At 38.2% G+C, this 18408-nt stretch overlaps 1 protein-coding gene across 5 annotated transcripts; it reads left to right on the forward strand.

The window, feature by feature from the left end:
- Positions 1 to 1458: 1458 nt before the first annotated feature.
- Positions 1459 to 18078, forward strand: fam135a (family with sequence similarity 135 member A). Of its 5 annotated transcripts, none has more exons than XM_061690243.1 (21): positions 1459 to 1677; positions 3505 to 3637; positions 6673 to 6752; positions 6914 to 7053; positions 7447 to 7517; positions 7631 to 7804; positions 7968 to 8094; positions 8397 to 8550; positions 9018 to 9095; positions 9440 to 9489; positions 9965 to 10123; positions 10262 to 10335; positions 10430 to 10584; positions 10693 to 12568; positions 12651 to 12811; positions 12912 to 13003; positions 13176 to 13273; positions 16134 to 16285; positions 16354 to 16464; positions 16563 to 16676; positions 17042 to 18078. In XM_061690243.1, exons 2-21 carry the CDS (start codon positions 3561 to 3563, stop codon positions 17245 to 17247), a joined length of 4149 nt encoding a protein of 1382 aa, XP_061546227.1. In that variant the 5' UTR covers positions 1459 to 1677; positions 3505 to 3560; the 3' UTR covers positions 17248 to 18078. The 5 variants fall into 5 exon arrangements, with proteins under 5 accessions (XP_061546227.1, XP_061546229.1, XP_061546228.1 ...); XM_061690245.1 differs by having other exon boundaries at positions 9968 to 10123; XM_061690244.1 differs by having other exon boundaries at positions 3508 to 3637.
- The last annotated feature ends 330 nt before the right edge of the window (positions 18079 to 18408 follow it).

Raw genomic sequence — 18408 nt, forward strand, 5'->3', positions numbered from 1 at the left:
CATTCTCACAAGGGTCGCGGGAGTGCTGGAGCCTATCCCAGCTATCATCGGGCAGGAGGCCCTGAACTGGTTGCCAGCCAATCACAGGGCACATATAAACAAACAAACATTCGCACTCACATTCACACATACGGGCAATTGAGAGTCTTCAATTAATAATTTTGGTATTTTTACCTAAACTGGTTAATTAAAAATGAGAATGAATTATTGTTTTACTATTCAAATTAAATATTTGAGATATTTTACATGCCATCTCTCCATTTTAACGATTTAATGTGGCCTTTGATCATCTATCTATCAGAGGTTGTCCACTGTTACAAATACTGAAACTGCGCACATTGAGTCTCCTTATTAATGTGAGGTACAGTTGGTCTTTGAATAGGTGAGGAGTCTGGTTTTAGACCTGCTCCTTGTGTAAAGTGCCCCGGGATGACTTCTGTTCTTATTTGGCACTAAATAAAAAAGTTTTTTTTAAATGTAATGATTGGTGAATCTCTTAATTTTTAAATCGCAGGAACTGTGTCTTGTGAAAAAGCAATGGCTAAAACTGGGTTTTTAGTTTAGAAACAAGTTGTATTTTTCTTTTACTGTTTTCAGTGAAACTCGACCTTAGTGAGGATAACCAATACAGATAATGGATGGATGGATGTTTTTCTTTTACCTGTTTTAGACTATAGTGGTCTTTTATACATGCATGCCTGTCCGCACCATTACGAGTTGCACTCTCAGGTTGGATGGCCTGTGTTGGCAACCCGCAGGCTCAATCACCTGGTACACCTTTAAAGTGAAATTCTTGGTCTGTTTTCCCCCTATCTATGTGATTTTTATCAGGCGGAGTAGTACACGCACGCACGCACGCACACACACAGACAAACATATATATATTGCATTTTGTTTCGTTCTCAGGACATCATTATGCTCTCTGTTCCAAATGCTCAGACAGAAATTGAAAAAAGGGCTTTCGGGTAAACGCTGCACCCTCAGCAAATAATCTGTTGGAGAATGACTTTATGCTCAAGAAACTGGTGTCCTTCAAGTTTTTTAAATTTCAAGTGACTAGTTGGCGACAGTTGATTCCTCGATATGACTCATAGACAAAATGTTGTGCTTTGTGAATTGTCCTGATTCACTTTCTGTTTTTGTAACTGTGTTTTTGCTGCTGCCTTGTCTTGGTCAAGTCTCCCTTGAGGAAAGAGGTTTTTAAACTCAATGGGAGCAACTTTGGTTAAATTAATCAAATAGAGAATTACAACTTTGTTATTATTAGTAGTAGTAGTTGTAGAACTATTTTTATTTATATATTTGTATATCTTTTTTTTAAATAATAACTAATACACACACACATACAGGTATGCCGCTGTAATAAAAGTTGCAAGTTCGTTTGAGAAGTAGCACTGTCTGTACAGTGCGGTGTCAACTGCGCCTCTGGTGTATGCGGTGCAATACTGCACGCTCGTAAATGGGCTGTTGAAGCAACAACGCTACTGACAGCTGCTCAGATTGCGCTCGGGCTAGTACCCAGATTCTGCAAAGTAAATGGCCTCTATGGTTTCTCAGGAGGTGGAGGTGTCATTGAGCTGCTAGCAAGGCGTTTCCGTCAGGACCAGGGAGAGGAACGAAATATAGCACGGGCAGACTACGTGGTTAGCTAGCTAATGTTAGCTTGCCAGTGCGATGGTAAGTGAGTTGTTAGCTTCTCCGTAGCTAATGTTAGCCTGCTAGCTTCTACATTGCGACTAGTTCGTGCAATGCTGACTGATTCCAATTTATGTTACACTGGTATCAGCGTTTGCGTGCTCCGTTGTGAGATGGTTTGTTGATCCCGCCCGACATGTTGTGGGCCCTTAAGCGAATCTTTATCAGGAGTCACTCGCTCCCCACTTGAAACAGCAAGACACCATTGCTGTGATTATTAGTCGACCAGTTCGGAACCACTATCACGTCTACTCATTAATAATAATAGTGGTGCACATTGTAATGCCGTTTCACCTCGAATGTAATAATATTTCCTTTTAAGAATATTAAATTAAGTCGACTCTGTTTTGGTCTTTTTTTTAAATGCATCTAAGCTAAATGTTGAACTTAACGACGTGGGCTATTTTCGCTAACTGTCATACTTTCGTTCAAGGTTGCCAAGGGTGTTCGCACGTATGCTGGGTACAATTTAAAAAAAAAAAAAAAAAAGCTAAGATGATTTTTTTAATACTCTATATCATACTGGTTTTAAACATTTTGAACAAAGTGGTTCATTGGCAGCTAGTCCACACATCGCTGTGTGGACCGTGTTTTGTTTTTTTTCTTTCCCCAAATGTAAACCATAACCCAGAGGTGGGCTAACTTTCGTGTTCAATGGCCACATTTGATCTTTAAAATTGACATATGGCCATGTTATTCGTAGATTGTGGGGAGGTGTTAAAATATTTGAGTAAAATACTGTAGTTTGTTTTTATACCAAATTAATAATTTATAATAGGTTTTACTGTATTATTTACTGCAACTATATTACAGTGAATTTTAGGGGGAAAACAGCTAAATGCATGCAATACATAAGATATAGTAATATATAATATATATTTTAACATTTGACTCTTCATAATGTAAATGTTTAGTTATGCGGCCCCAGTACGAAAGACTTTAAAAAGTAACATCTCCATTCGGTGTCATTTTGTGCCAATCAACAAAATATTGACTTAATTAAACGAAAATGTAAATTTTTGCAATGACCAAAGACCTCAATCCAATGGGAAATGGACTCCCCTCACAATCTCATGTTTGTGACCGATTTATGCTTTTTTTTTTTTTTTTTTAAACACATTTTACCCCTAAAATAATTGTATTTCTTCATAGAATTTTACAGATTATAGTTCTAGTTAGTTAATTTTCTAATATTTTCAAATGATGTATTGGGATAAATATTAGTACTTCAGAAAACCCTGCTAATTTTATAGGGTTGTTCACTTTTTATATGCACTCCTTTTAAATGGATTATTTTTTTCAACATTACTTCATTTATTTTTATTTATATATATATATATATATATATATATATATATATATATATATATATTTTAAATTTTTCTTTTTTATCTTTTATATTCTTTGTAAAAGTGGAGGGAGACTAGCAAAGTAACAGTTTCATTACTCAGTGCTACCATTTGTGTTTTTACTGTGCATGTGACAATAAACATGATCACTCTTGAATTTTATTTAGTTTTGGGCTTTTTTGTTGATTCTTTTCACATTTCCCCCACTTCCTCATACAATTGCTATTTTTAGTTGTGAAAATATATCATTTGTCATTTATTGAATAGTTAAAATTTATTTTATTGTCATTTGTAGTTTTCACCCACTCTGTGTCATACAATTCCTATTTTTGTTTTTAAGTTGTACCAGAGAACAATTCCAAAATTCCCCTCACAGGCTCTTCATTACTCTAGTCTCATACTTTTGAATCATATTCATATCTCCCTATGTGATAAACTCAGTGGTCTCTCTTTTCCTTAGCAGGCCTTTGCATGTGTCCCAGATGACGTGAGGCACCTCAGCCTGTAGAGACCACGATGACCGAAGTTCAGGCCACAGTGGAGTTCTCGGTGGAGCTCCATAAATTCTACAATGTGGACCTCTTCCAGAGAGGGTAAGCTAGTCATTGTCACGACACTGTTAGACAACATCTGTCTTGTACTTTTTTGCCATATGTTCCAGTCAGTAGCAATCCACTAATGCACAGGTGTCACACTGGTGGCCCGGGGGCCAGATCCGGCCCACCACATCATTTTATGTGGCCCGCGAAAGCAAATCAAAATTGCTCATTGTGTTCTGGTCTAATACCATTGAAATATTTATATATATATTAAAAAAAAATATTTATATATTTATATATATTGAAATATTTTGCAACCATTTTTTTGTTACCAATCCCCCTTTTGAAAAGAAATTTAATAGTTGAAAAACATGTTTTTATAGGCTTCTGATTTCAAAACTGGCTATTCATCAATGTGTTGTGTGTACTGTATGTAATTACAGTATAGGAGGTAATATTTAATTTTTTTATGGGTTCACAGTTGTAGCGGCCCTCTGAGGGAAGTCATAACTACGATGTGACCCGTGACAAAAATTAATTACATTTAATTAAAACTAATGCTTTCTCAAAGATATTTAATCAAATACAATGGAACGTCCTAAGTCTTACACAATCCTGTTTACTTCCATGTTGTTGGAATTTCAAAACAATTCTTCACTATATTTAACTGTTAAAAAAATAAAGGAAATCTCACATTATGTTCAATTTCCTGTTCTGTGGTTATCAGACTTTTCCTCTTTGTCATCACGGGTAATATCACAAGAAAGGCAACGGCAAAGCGCTTGTGGACTTGATCGTGTCAACCGTGTTTTCGTCATAGTAGTTACGCTTGTTCTCAGGCAGCCAGTTATAATGGTATAATCATCAGGGGTCTAACGGTGTGCCAAAAATCACAGTTCAGGACATCATTGGTTAAGTTTACATTCGGTACAGTAGGTGAGTGATTCCCAACCAGGATGGCACGCTAGTGTGTCCTGAGAAATCATCAGGACATTGTGACATTTTTGTCTGGGTGTGTGCCACGAGATTTTCAATAAAGGTTGGAAAACACTGCAGTAAGTGAACAAAATGCAAAACAAATTATGTTTTGCGTAAACAGGAAAAGCTTTAATGACATTTTAAATTAAATAACAAGAGCTTAAAGCTAGAGTATCTATTTTCTTGTTTTAAAAAAGTAATTTTGATTGATTATATATATATATAATTCTGATTAAGCCTATCAGCTCCTCTCACATCTTTCTGTATTATTCAGTACTTGATCTTTTATATTTAGTGACTACTGTAGTCATTCCTGCGCTGGCTCTCTTGGTCGCGCACCGGAAATGACATAGCGGAAATGACATACCGGCAACTACGCATTTTACCGAGCAGTTGGTGGAGCACGGCCCCTTGTCTCCCATTTGTAAAAAGCTATCTAAACATTATTTGCATTTTTGTAGCAGAAAATAATCATACAATATACTTACTGTGTAAACGGGGAAAATAATTGCCGCAAACAAACAACACGTCTTTCCGAGGATGTCTCTTTGTCCTTTTTTTTTTTTTTTTTTTTTTTTTTAATATATATAACTTTAATATGTTCAGTAGATATATTGTTTTAAGGAAAGAAATCAGTGGTTTCTTTTCAGGGAATGAATGCTGTAGACGAGCTACGTTTGTACTTAACTGCTGTTTTTTTTTTTTTGTGTGTTGCACTGATGATTCTCATTTGTGTGATGTAATTTTTTAACAAGTTAACAAGCTTGACATTCTGCCAAACGCATAGTGCAAACCATGACGTCCATTTGCCAGAAGCTAAGCTGCACTTTTTACGGATTAGGCGTGTAACTAGAGCGCAAGGCAGTTACATTTGTTGTCTCCTAGCTTTCCCCTGCATTTTTAAATTATATATTTGGGGTGGATAACTACTTTTAAACAGTGAAGTCAAGGAAATATTGTTACAAGCTTTCGCAGACCACCTAAAATGAAGTAGAGGGCCAGATTTGGCCCTCAGGCCTTGAGTTTGATCCCTGTGGTTTAGCTGTCTCAAGAGATTTACATGAAGTCACGCATGATGACTTTTCAGCCTCCAAGTTTTGACTTTGAGGCATTTGTTCCAGAAAACCTTGGTCTAACTCTAAATTGTACCACTTCTGGGACGTTCAACATTGGTGGTTCCACTGAATGTTGCAGAAAAACTTGCCATTCCAATGGGGAAATTGGGTTGTAGAGCGAAGTATTTTGGTTGATAGTTTTACAGAAGGCAAACCAAAATGGTCTTTGACACATACAGTAATCAAAAGCTAAGGAATAACATGTTTAATCAATGAGGTGAGCTTTCTCTGGTATAGATTAATAAGGATCACTTTGTAATGTACTTTACAATACAGGGAGTTTAGAAGATACATTTCAAACCGTGTATGTGATGGACATTATGTATAAAAGTTTCTGTGTTTTGGACACAGCGGCCAGTAATCACATTTGTGGTTTAGAAGCATTGAGCACACACTTCCTGGGTAGCATATTTTAAAATGAATAAACTATGAAGATGCTGGCTGTGATTCTCTTTTAGCAGGCTGTAGCCCACATTTCCATAGCAAGTTGGATTTTGTTTATTGCTGATTTAAATGTTGTAGTGTCCTCATGTACTATCAAAGAGTAAGATCAGTATAATACAAGCTATGATCAAATATATGAAATTAATGAAATAAATAAGAGATAAGGTTTCTGAAAATGGAATCGTATTAAGTGCCAAATACTAGTAAACTGTAACACTCACAAGGCAGCATTTGGTATGTTAAAGTGAAACTTAAAGGAGGTACAGTATATTTTAAAGCAGCGGGGATAGTTTTAATGCTTCACTGTGGTGAAACGAAACACGACCTCAGCTCATCATTACTTGAAGAGCTCAGCTTTACTACATGAGTGGCTGCAAAAAGAAAGTGCTCATTATTATTCAGGAAGGGTTTAGTGTCATTTTACAAATTAAGCCATTGGAGGCTTGGGGGTAGTTTATTCCTGTACTAGTAATGCTAGAGACCAAACAAACATACATTGTATCGCATATCAGTGTGTGTGTCTACATTCTTTAAGATGTTCCCATTTTTCAGCTTCTACCAGATCCGTGCCAGTCTGAAGATTCCACCTCGGGTGCCACACAAAATTGAAGCCAGTCTTCTTCACCCAAGCGGTAAATACATTTATGAGGATGTTGAAAATGTTTGGAAGCACAGGGTCTTATATAGTCATGATCTATGTGCATTAATGGAACCATGTTGTCGCTACCTTTTTTTCAATAAAAATATTCCCAACACGTCAATACACACACTAAGAATTTTCTTCTTCTTCTAGGCTCTGACCTTGCATTTCCTGCTTTAGTCCAAGATGAATTCATCTCCAGCAAAACGTTTCAGATTCTGTACAAGAATGAAGAGGTTGTTGTCAACGATGTGCTCATCTTCAAAGTCATGATGCTTCTGGATGAGAAGAAGGTTTTTTTTTTCTTTAGCTTGTTCAACAAATGACATCTGTTTTTCTGGACATATTCTATTCTCTCAGTGTTGTTCTACCTATTCCACAAAAATAGGTCTGCAGGTATATTTGAGACATATTTCTGTCAGAGTGGATTGCTGTCAAAATCATGATCTTTCAAGACTTAAAATATTGTGTCCAGAAAAAATATTGGAAACGAAGGCTTTTGGCATGAACTTCCACCATCAGACTGCAGGGGGAAGAAAATAGTTCCTCCCAAATGACTATCAAGCAAACAAGTGTAGTTTACATAGGGCAAAAAATGCATGGAAAGTCTATGCAATGTCCTCAATAAACAATCGCTTCTGTACTGGACATGGTTTAAATTTCTCTCTAAATGCTTTCTAAAACAGGTGGAAGAGTCCCTTTCTGAGATGGATTTCCAGCTCCTCTTAGATTTGAATTTCACTGATGGCGATTACACGTAAGTGTTGATGGGTTTTTCACTTTGTGATGGTATTATGAAAGTATTTTATAGTCTTATGTGAGTGTGAATAAGAAAGTGAATCATTTGCTTTTTTGTTTTCATATCCACAGACCAGATGACCCAAGCTCTTTACAGAATATCAGCAGCCGCACACTTCGTTTGCACTTTAGCCTTCAGCGAGGCATCCACCAGCACATCAATGTCATGTTTGACTACTTCCACCTTTCTGTCATGTCTGTAGCCATTCACGCCTCCCTTGTGGCGCTACATCAACCACTTATCAGGTATAAGCGCTACATACCTCAACAAACACTTTTAGTAACATTTTGTCAAACCTGATGTGTGCCTTGTATTACAACACAAAAGTATTTCCTACTTTACACAGCCCAAGTACACATTTTACTGTAATATAGATGTTGCATTTTTTTAATGTACTCTGCTGCCTAGTTTTCCTCGGCCAGTGAAGACGACATGGCTTAATCGCAACGCTCCAGCACAGAGCAAGGATTCAGTCATCCCACCTTTAGAGAATGTTGTGTTTGGCAGCACTTATGTCAAGCAGGTGTCACCAGATGTAAGTTATCATTCATTCATTCTTCTGTACTGTAGTTAAATACTAATTTAGCTTTTGTTATTTACAATAATATTTGGCCTTCTTGTAATCATTTCTCATGTAAAAGTATTTTATATAAGTATTTTATATAAAACAAATTTAATGCAAAAATACAATATATAGCTGGTAATATGAACAGAAAACATTTTGAAGCATTAGGAATGTTGTTGAATCTTTCTAATGACAATGGTTATGTAAAAATACTGTAAGTAAGATCTCAGTCGTGTGTATCCTCTTTAATGTTTCCCCTCTTGATCCCTTAGGGCAGGTCATTCCTGGTATCTGACCACTGTGTTCAGCATGCCTTCAGCCTCCACCATAACATGTGCTCCAGTCTCCTATTTGCCTACCAGGGCCTGTTTGACTACTTCACCAATGTCACTAAGGACTTGCCATCCTCCCATCGTATGGACCTAGGTATACAGCATCCATGTTGCTCATTTATTCATCGCAAACTGTACGTACAATGCATTGCATGCAATACTTGCCAATTGCCACATACTGTTCATTTTAGCACCGAGGTGCTTATGTCTGCCTCTGCTGTTTTTTTTTCTTACATGCTTATATTTTGTGTTATTTCTTTAGCCTTGACCATTTCCGCACCATTACATACAATTTATATTTTATATTCTCGTGTCATTTCATTTGAATGAAAATCCTGCATAATCACAGACCCATCCAAGAGTCTTCAAATTAATATCTTACCATCTCTTAGCCCAGTATAACAAATCCAAATCATTAAAATGCCCAGGCGGAACGCAACATTATGTCGAAGTCTTACTAAAACTAATCTGCACACACACTAATCTGGACACATTTTCAACCATCCAAAAAGGACCAATCAATAAAAAGGTTAAATATGCCTATATGTGCAATCTTACTAGCCAAGCCCAGCATGCAAGTCCTATATGAGCGAGTACTAAGAAGACCCTATCCCCGGAGTCAAAGGCACGTCTACATAGGTATGTCCTGCCCCTTACCATATGTCAACTCAGCCTGCCTTTCTCTCCTTTTTTCTCTTCACTCCAGTTATCTTCTTGTACAAAAATGGCGCACACTCATTGCCACCATGAGCAGATGCACCTAAACTGCTCTTTTTCCCCACTGTCTCTGTTACACACTTTTAAAGCCTTCGTATAAGCCACTTTTCTCTGATTTTATCATCTTATCCTAGAAAAATATTTTTTTCCACATCAGTACTCTCTTAGTACTGCACTCTTGTTCAGTCTTCCTCAGACATATTCATAGACATAACATGAACTACAAAAGTAAATTATAAGGGCAACACTGTTCCCTTTCTTCTCAGAAAAACTTGACTTGGAGGCCCGTCTAGCCGAGTTATGTGAGCATGTGAAGGTAGGATCTGTTGAATAATACAACAAAATAAAGATGTTTTTCACTCCAATGATGTAAAAACCTTGGTAGAAAAGCAAAAAGACTGGCTTGACATCAAATTTGGGATAAGAGAGTGATAATACGACTGATAATAATAGCTATTTTCATTAGTTATTGGGTTCACTTTCTAGGTTATGTTTCTTTACCATTTTGTACTAGTGTTTTCCCTGTAATTCTTTGATAGTTGATAGATATTATATTTTCAACATTATTGATATGTAAATAATAAAAATATATACTAATAACTAGGTTGCTGGGTTATTCATAGAGTGAACTCAACTTAGAGGTAATATATACTTATATTTTACCCTAAAACCTCAGTGGAGAATGTTGTGTCTTGTTACTAAATTGTGAATCAAGAGTATGTCATTGTTCTTCATACTGTTTTATGTTCACTTGAGCCCTTTGGTGGTGCTTTTTCTTTTAAAATGTGTAGCAGAAAGCAGAGTCCCCTGACGAGTTGGCAGAACTAGTAAACATGAATCTAGCCCAGCTCTGCTCTCTGCTCATGGCTCTCTGGGGCCAGTTCCTGGAGATTGTCTCCCTACAGGAGCAAGTTGCGGCCCTTCTAGCTGTGGAACACCACACACTAAGAGTGAGTTGAAATTTCTTAAGTGCTTAACATTTATCCCAATAATCCCGAAACAACAATAATTTCTATCTCATAAAACTACACTTGTCGTTGGAGAACTAAACTTAAATCTTGACCTTATTATACCTGCTGTTTTTTCAGGTGAGGCGATTTGCTGAAGCTTTCTTCTGTCTCGAACATCCAAGACAGTCTGCATTGGCATATCAGGAGCTATAGTATGTTTCAGTGTTTTGTGAAAATATTACTATAGGTAGATGGTAGTGTACAAGTGTTGAATGAGATGCATCTCTTCTTTCCACCCACCATCAGTGCTCACAGTCACCAGCAGATGACTAATGCCATCAAAAGTTCCAGCTACTTTCTATCTCTGCCTCCACTTCCAGTGGAATGCGCTGACTTGGACGGTGACATCAGCTCTGTTCCAATCATTTTTGAGGATCGCTACTTGGATTCTGTCACTGAAGGTAAGTAACAAATAATTGTGGTTTACTTTTATAAGGATAACAGAGTAGTTTTAAGCCAAATGTTTTGTTTCTGTCTTTATACATGATCAACCTGGTTCATTTTTGAAGATCGTGATGGACCCTGGCTGGGCATGCACAACACACGGTCTGGCTTAGTGCCAAGTAAATCAGACAAATCTAGTTCTAAGGACTGCGTTGCAGCGGCCAGTCTTTTACCACTTGATTCTCAGTGTGCTCCTGTGAATAAAACCTGGGCTGACAACTTTGAGCCACCTCCAAAATCCAAAGGAAAATCTGTCAAACTGAAGAAAAATTCAAAGATTGAAAATTCCAAGAAGCTAATTAGACATGGGTCCAAGGACTCAGTTGTCCTGGTGGGTTATAAAAACCTCAAAGCTCCTTTTGCCGATCCTAGCACCAAGTACAAGGAAGGGGAGGCTCCCCTGAAGACAGAGGAGGACCAGTATACCTTGCAGGTGGACTCCATTAGTTGTTTAAGGACTAATGATTATTCTGTTTCTGACCCCGGTGCCTCATCATCACACTTTGTAAAGAGTGTGATTGATTCTGTTTCTGATGACAATAGAACTTTTACTGCTGCCTGTCTTCAGACAGGCACTGGAACTGTCCCTACGTGCCAACAGCCTCTGAACAAAGACTATCAAGTAGACCATAGTAACCAAAAGCTGATGCAGTGTTCTGCTGAACCTAAGCAAATTGAAGTTAAACCAAGTCTCAACCAAGGTGGGAAAGTCACAGTTATTAGGCCATGTCAGACCGATGGTACTATTGACAGCAATATTCCAGTAATTACCCAGGCAGAATGTTACTCCAGTCAGTCTGTGGTGGAGACAACAAAGCATAGCCAGCATCCCTGTCTGGTCTCAGTACAGGTAAAGAGTGATTGTATTAAGATGCCCGATAGAGCAGCTGCGAGTGCCTCTTCCCGCCTCTCAGACTCTGGCATTGAGAGTGAGTCCAGCTCCTTTGCAGCTCAACTTGTTTCAGGGTCACAGACCTTTCCAGGGCTCAGTGTGGTTGAGTCAACTATGGCTGGCCCACAGCCAGAGAAGACTACAGTGAGTTCTGCGCTCAGGCCTGTACAGCCAAGTGAAGTGCAAAAGCCCTGCGAGGCAGCAGTGTTTCTTCATGCAGAAGATACTCATGCTGCCAGAGGGGGTCAGTCATCGCTCACTTCTATCAACTCCTTACCCTCAGACGATGAAGGTGAAGGTTCCTCCAGGGGATCGAGTGGAGCTGACGTATTTTGCAGGAGGTCTAGTATTGTGGTACAGGAGCAGAGTGTTGTGTTTTCTGGGGAACACACAAACCAACCTGCCGTTGATGTGGCCTGTCCCATAGGTTCTGCAACAGTAGATTCACAGTTAGTGAAATCTGTATTTGACTTAGAAATAGAACCCAGCGTTATTGGTAATCCTGAAGTTAGGCTGGAGGAGGCAACTGGTCTTGAGGCCTCAAAGGAGTCTCGCAGTGAACCTCTAACTACATGCCCCTCAAGTAACTCTGCCACTAGTAGCACTGACCTGGTGAAACGTGGCATGGTAGAGAATTATTTTGGCTCAACTTCCAGCACAGATGTATCCGAGATCAGCCCTGTTGAAACTTCCGCTATCACCCTGGGAATCCAAACAGGACCTCAGGTTGAGGACGATGAGGATGAGGGTGAGCATGAAATGATAGAGAATGGCTACTACGAGGAAGGAGACGGCTATGCCTTTGTCAATGGTGTTGCTGATGAGGAGCAGACTAGTGTTGTCGACACAGCTGGTCAGGAGACACGACTTCTGTTTGAACAGCTTGGAATCAGCCACATCCACGAAAAACTGGATTTATCAAAAGCTCCAGTCTGCTCCAACGTCGCCTCTGGTGGTACTGGGCAGAGTGCAGGAAGGCGCCATCCCTCCACCTCCATGTCTTGTAATCTAAACTGGTATGAATGTGTACCTACACCACAGATGAAACCGTGAGTTGTGATCTTATGGCCCACATTTGGGTTTTGCATGCATTATAATTAAGCATCCACCAATTAAATTGTAATTATTTAGGTTCATTAAGGCTAAGGAAGAAATGAAGCAATTGAAGCTTCCAGGCGTCTTGTACAGTGAAGTACCAGAGCTGGCATCCACAGTCCCCTACTTCAGCTTGGAGGAAGATGAAAGCTGTGACGAGGGCATTCATCTTATTGTTTGCGTGCATGGCCTAGATGGTAAGGCACCTAGTTCTTCCAATAAAATGTTTTTTTTTTTGTGTGTGTTTTAAAGCGTTATATGCCACACGTGATGATGTTGTTCCCCATATTGCTGTAGGCAACAGTGCAGACCTGAGACTAGTGAAGACTTACCTGGAGCTGGGGCTCCCCGGTGCTCGTATAGACTTCCTTATGTCAGAGAGAAATCAGGTGATTGAATAAACTATACAGATTCATACTTGCTACCGGGCTAAAGTTGATCTTTTTTAAACATTGTCATGATCAGCAGTTGGTTTTTATTTTTTTTTGTTTTTTTACTGTGCGGACAACCAGTAAGACTAGATGAAGCTAAACCTTTATTTTACTTGTTTTCCCCCTCCAGAATGATACCTTTGCTGACTTTGAGTCAATGACAGACAGGCTGTTGGATGAAATAGTCCAGTATATTCAGATTTACAACCTCACTCTTTCAAAAATAAGGTAAGGGTAATATGTTAAATTTTTTGGGAGTCTGTCATTGAGAAATGTATATAATAATTGTTGCCATAAGAACCAGTTTCAACCACTGATTTGTATGCGTTATGGAGCCCATTTTACCAGTAATACCAGTGATACTTTGCCACGTCATCGTTCCATGTTTAGGAGCCGTAAAGTTCTGACTAAGCCACAATGTTTTTTCCCCAACTTTAACCCCAAAGATTTTATTTATTTTCATTTTTCACGATCCCTGGAGCATCACATTCTCATCTCTTCTTAACTTCTCTTTAGCTCACCATAATTTTAGTCACTGTTCATGACTTTCTCTATAAACTCCATGTTGAAGTATTCCACACAAATTGGTACATTCAGAAATGCACTCCAAGCATGGTCTGTTACACTCCAGACCATTTGGAAATTCAGAGCGTTTTTGGAATGGGCTCTTATTCAGAGCGCCACACTCTGGGAGCACTGGAGCTCACACCCTCATCATGCTGAAAGCACGTTATTTTAGTTTTCTATATTTTGTTGTGACACAAGCAGTAGTTTTGCTTCTGTTTTTTTTATTTTCTGTTGTTTCCACTTATTTAGGTTGTTGGTTTCTCTAGTATTTATGCTCGCAATGAACATGCAGGTTTACTTCAACAAAGGGCTAACAGTTCTCCAAATGAGAGGCAGGAAGAAGTCTTCTTGGGTCATGTGTTTTTTTATTTTGTCATACTGAAAATGCTACTAAAAAGTACTTTCAAAATCTTGATTTAGGCTTAGATTAATGTACTTGCCATATGATAGGGGTGGATTTCAGATGCCGAGTTTACAGTGGTACTGTGTTAATGAGCCGCTCAGCTGCACAACTCAGTGTTTTACTTTGTCGCAGACTCTCCTCCAGCATGGGTTTCTGTGAAACAAGCATCAATATCTAAGTTGCCAATAAACTTATATTTATACTCAGCAGATTTTAAATCCTTAAATAAAAGTCATTTTATTTTAGCCATCACAGACTATCAATACTCAAATGAAACTACTACAACACAAATGGCTGATGAGGACTTATATAACCCCTGAGAACATCAATAAATGGTCCCCTGGCATTCCAGATACAGTACATGTGAAATGTTTGAGTGAGAAAGGTACTTTAATCCATTGCGTATGGGAATGTCAGCTTTTATAAAATGGTTGTCTGTATTCTAAGCTAATTCACAAGTATCCAGGTGCCCCGTTTGGCAAAACTTTGTATTTTAGGGATGTATCCAGATAACCTTTCCATCAACTCCAAATAGGATTCTGATTAACTTTGGCCTCCTGCAGGCCAGGGGGATGGTTGCTCTATCTTGGAGAGAGACTGAAGTATCCTTGATACAGTCATTGATCAGGGAAATGGCAATGTGTGTTGCACTGGAAAAGCTAATCAATCTAATTAGGTGTAAAGCGCAAGAGTTTGAAGAGACACCCCTAATGGACTTTCTGAAGCAACAGTAGAATATACATGAGGCTATGAAGTGTGGCTTTTTTTAAAATTATTATTTTAATAGTTTTTTGTGTGTGTGTAAAGTATGCTTATAGAGTGGTATATGTTATGTATTTTCCAATTTATAAAGAAAAAAAATTACATTGTTTTTTTGTTTTTTTTAAAAACAAAACAAACTACTTTCAACCCAGTATCTTTTCCATTATCATTAGTCTAACATAAGTCTACTAGCTTATGCTAGCATCCAATGGGAAATGCCTGAACTGAAATTGGCATTGTGATTGCAGTCATTTTAAACCATCAAACAATTGTTACTTTACCATAAACATGGCATGGTACAAAGAACACCTGAGTCCGGGTAGTAGATTTTTTTTTTAAGTATCTGCTGATACCGAGTCCCGAGGGGGGTTGGGGGGGGATGAGCTGTTCCTGCTGTGTGCACCTTTGCCTCTTAGGGCCAGTGTGGTGTGATGCATGCATGGAGCTACATGTTTGCAGTAAAATGAAAAAAAAAAAAAAAAAGAGTCACGACAAAACATTTAACTAGTTTGTCACAGATTAGGATAAATATATGCCTATGAGTATTGTTACATTACCTGTCTGTATATGTTACTACGGAGTTTGTGAATAAATACTTGTTATTTGACGGTAAATTCCCCGTGATCTAATGCTAATTCTAGCTATCCCCGTCAATGGGGTTTTCCATTGACTGTAAACATTAAGCTGGCGATTTCTAAAACGATTGTGTGTCTTATATTAAAATGTATAATGTGTAATTCTTTGTTGCATGTTTAGTTTTATAGTAAACTACACCTGGGGTGTTATTGAACAGTTTAAAGCAGTGTGTGTGTGTGTGTGTGTGAGAGTGAGTGAGTGAAGAGTGAGTGAGAGAGAGAGACGTACGCAACGCACGCACACACACACAGTCTTTTTCAGTCATACCGGTACTAAAAATACCCCGAAAAGTTACATTGTTTAATATAAAGCCATTTGGCAAGACCTTTGTACCTTTTGATTATTTCATCACTTTGTGACTCTCAAAATGTCAGAAAATTAATTGAACCGATCTTTTTCACTCCATCTTGATCCGGACATCCCTACTCCAAGGCATATATTCTCTCTGCTCTGTGGAAACTATTCCTACTGCTGGAGTTCAGCTTTCCATTTAGTTTTGAGTTTGATAATGTCAAGAAGTAGACAGTCAGCAATCAACTCTACAGTACATGTCACACTATTGCCATTGTCAGGCAAAGGCATACATACCAGAGTTGGCTTAGGTGTAGAAAATATTTTGATTTTCTTTTAGTTTTTAAACTTTCGTGGGTGCAGCTTTTCTACCAGTGCGTTCAATAGACCGAATTTTACAATATGTTAACCTTTTCCTTGTTTTTACAGTTTTGTGGGTCACTCCCTGGGGAACCTGATAGTTCGCTCTGTACTGACCAGGCCCAGGTTTAAATGTTACCTGAGCAGGTTGCACACCTTCCTTTCCCTGTCTGGACCTCATCTGGGCACACTGTACAACAGCTCTGCATTGGTCAACACAGGTAGGTGTCGGATCATTTCAGAGATTCTATTCATGGTGATAGTAAATAAGATAACCTGTTGTTTCTAGGCCTTTGGTTCATGCAAAAATGGAAGAAGTCAGGATCTCTGCTGCAGCTGACTTGCCGTGACCACTCAGATCCTCGACAGACATTTCTCTACAAGCTCAGCAAGAAATCTGGTTTGTGGTGCCATTTTTGTGTTTCATCTTCTGCTTATTTTGCTGTTGAGCTGTGTATATCTGTATACCAAATGTTTCCACCGAACTGTTGTCTGCAGGTCTGCAGTTTTTCAAGAATGTGGTCCTGGTGGGTTCGCTGCAGGATCGCTATGTCCCCTATCATTCAGCTCGGATAGAGATGTGCAAAACTGCATTAAAGGATAAACAAACTGGTAAGATACCTCACTATTAAACTGCTGAGACAACCTTGTTCTGTTGCTCGTGTTCTGTTTTTTTTTTTTTTTTTCAAGACACGTCATGTCTGATGGCCATATTGACATTTCTTTCATAAATGACTTTTCATAATTTATTATAAAGTGGAGAATAGCAAGCAAAATAAGCATTATGAAGAGCTCATTCGAAGTTTGAAGAAGTCCATTGTTGCTCTTTAATTTTTGTAATGTATTCGGGAGAGACTGAATTATAGTTTTACTCCTGCATTTTAAGAATGAGGCTAGGTGTTTGTCCTTTATCTGTCCTGCTGTAAACTCTTTAAATATATTAAATGACAAAAGTGTTTCCTATGTGGCATCACCAGGTCCCGTGTATGCTGAGATGATTGAAAATCTGCTGCTGCCAGTACTTCAGAACAAAGACTGCAACCTCGTCAGATATGATGTCATCCATGCACTTCCCAACACAGCCAATTCTCTCATCGGTCGGGCTGCCCACATTGCTGTTCTTGATTCAGAGATCTTTCTGGAGAAGTTCTTCCTTGTTGCCGCCCTCAAATTCTTTCAGTAAAACTGCATGTGGAATGAGAAGAGAGAAAAGAGAGAATGTGGAGCTAATACCTCACTTCATCTGAATTATCCTCCAATAACCATTGATGGACTATACACTACTTATATTTACTTTTTAATGAAATACGACATGCATCATAATTATTTGTTTTCTCTCCGTTCATAGTTTTTATGGTGTTTGTTTTTATTTTTCTACTGACAATGTTGTGTTTATGTCTTGGGGCAAGGTTTTGACAAGTTTTAGTTTTTCTTTTCAATGTTATTTATGTATGTTGCTGTATGTTATTCAATTAATTTTAGCTGTTGAAATGAAACTAGAGCTGCTACAATGTTAAAATGGCAAGTCTGCACATAATGGCACCATTTGGAAAACCTTTCCACTAGTTTTTAAGAGACCTTGCATTCATTTGCACCACAGCTGCATTTTAGAGGCTTTTGTACAGAAAAGTCATTTGTACAGGTTGCTTTTGTACTGACAATTTTCCATCCTTTTTAAAAGAAAAGACTGGATTTGAAATCGCAATGTTGTGCTCAGACTTTGAAGCTATTCTTTTTATTTATTTTTTATTTTTTTTATCCTTTTATGCAGCATTGTGCACATTTGCCAACATGGTGTTGGTGAAAATAAAGCTGCAGTATAACATTTTAACACAGGGAGCTTAAGCTATGCTCATCATTGAACAAAAGCACATTTGGATTGTATCACCCATTTTATTGAAGATATTTGGTGTCATTGGGTGATTGTGTCAACTCTAAAGCATTGCTTGGATTTTAAAACGTGCTTCATGGGTGAATGTTTATATATCATTATACCAATAAAATTGACGATAAAATTAAATTTCTGATTTAAGCTTATTGGAGACAGTTACAGTACTGTATATCGGATTTTAGACGGCGTGCGACTTTTGTACACTTTGATATGCAGTCTTTGTCATATCCCCAGTAGATGGTAGTGTTAATTAACCAAGCCATGCTGGGAAGTACTTATTTCAAAGCACTGAGCAAGAATGCATAAGCAAAAGATTTATAGTTCGTCAGAATATCTAATTATAGAGGTGGTCACACTGTGTGGGTAGGAAACTCCTCGACGCCCTTTCCATTCCGAAAACAACTTTGCTTGTGGAGTATATATAACTGTGCAGTACTTTAAAATGTATTTTAA

Source organism: Phycodurus eques, chromosome 11, assembly GCF_024500275.1.
Source record: "Phycodurus eques isolate BA_2022a chromosome 11, UOR_Pequ_1.1, whole genome shotgun sequence".
In the NCBI taxonomy this organism is placed as follows: domain Eukaryota; kingdom Metazoa; phylum Chordata; class Actinopteri; order Syngnathiformes; family Syngnathidae; genus Phycodurus; species Phycodurus eques.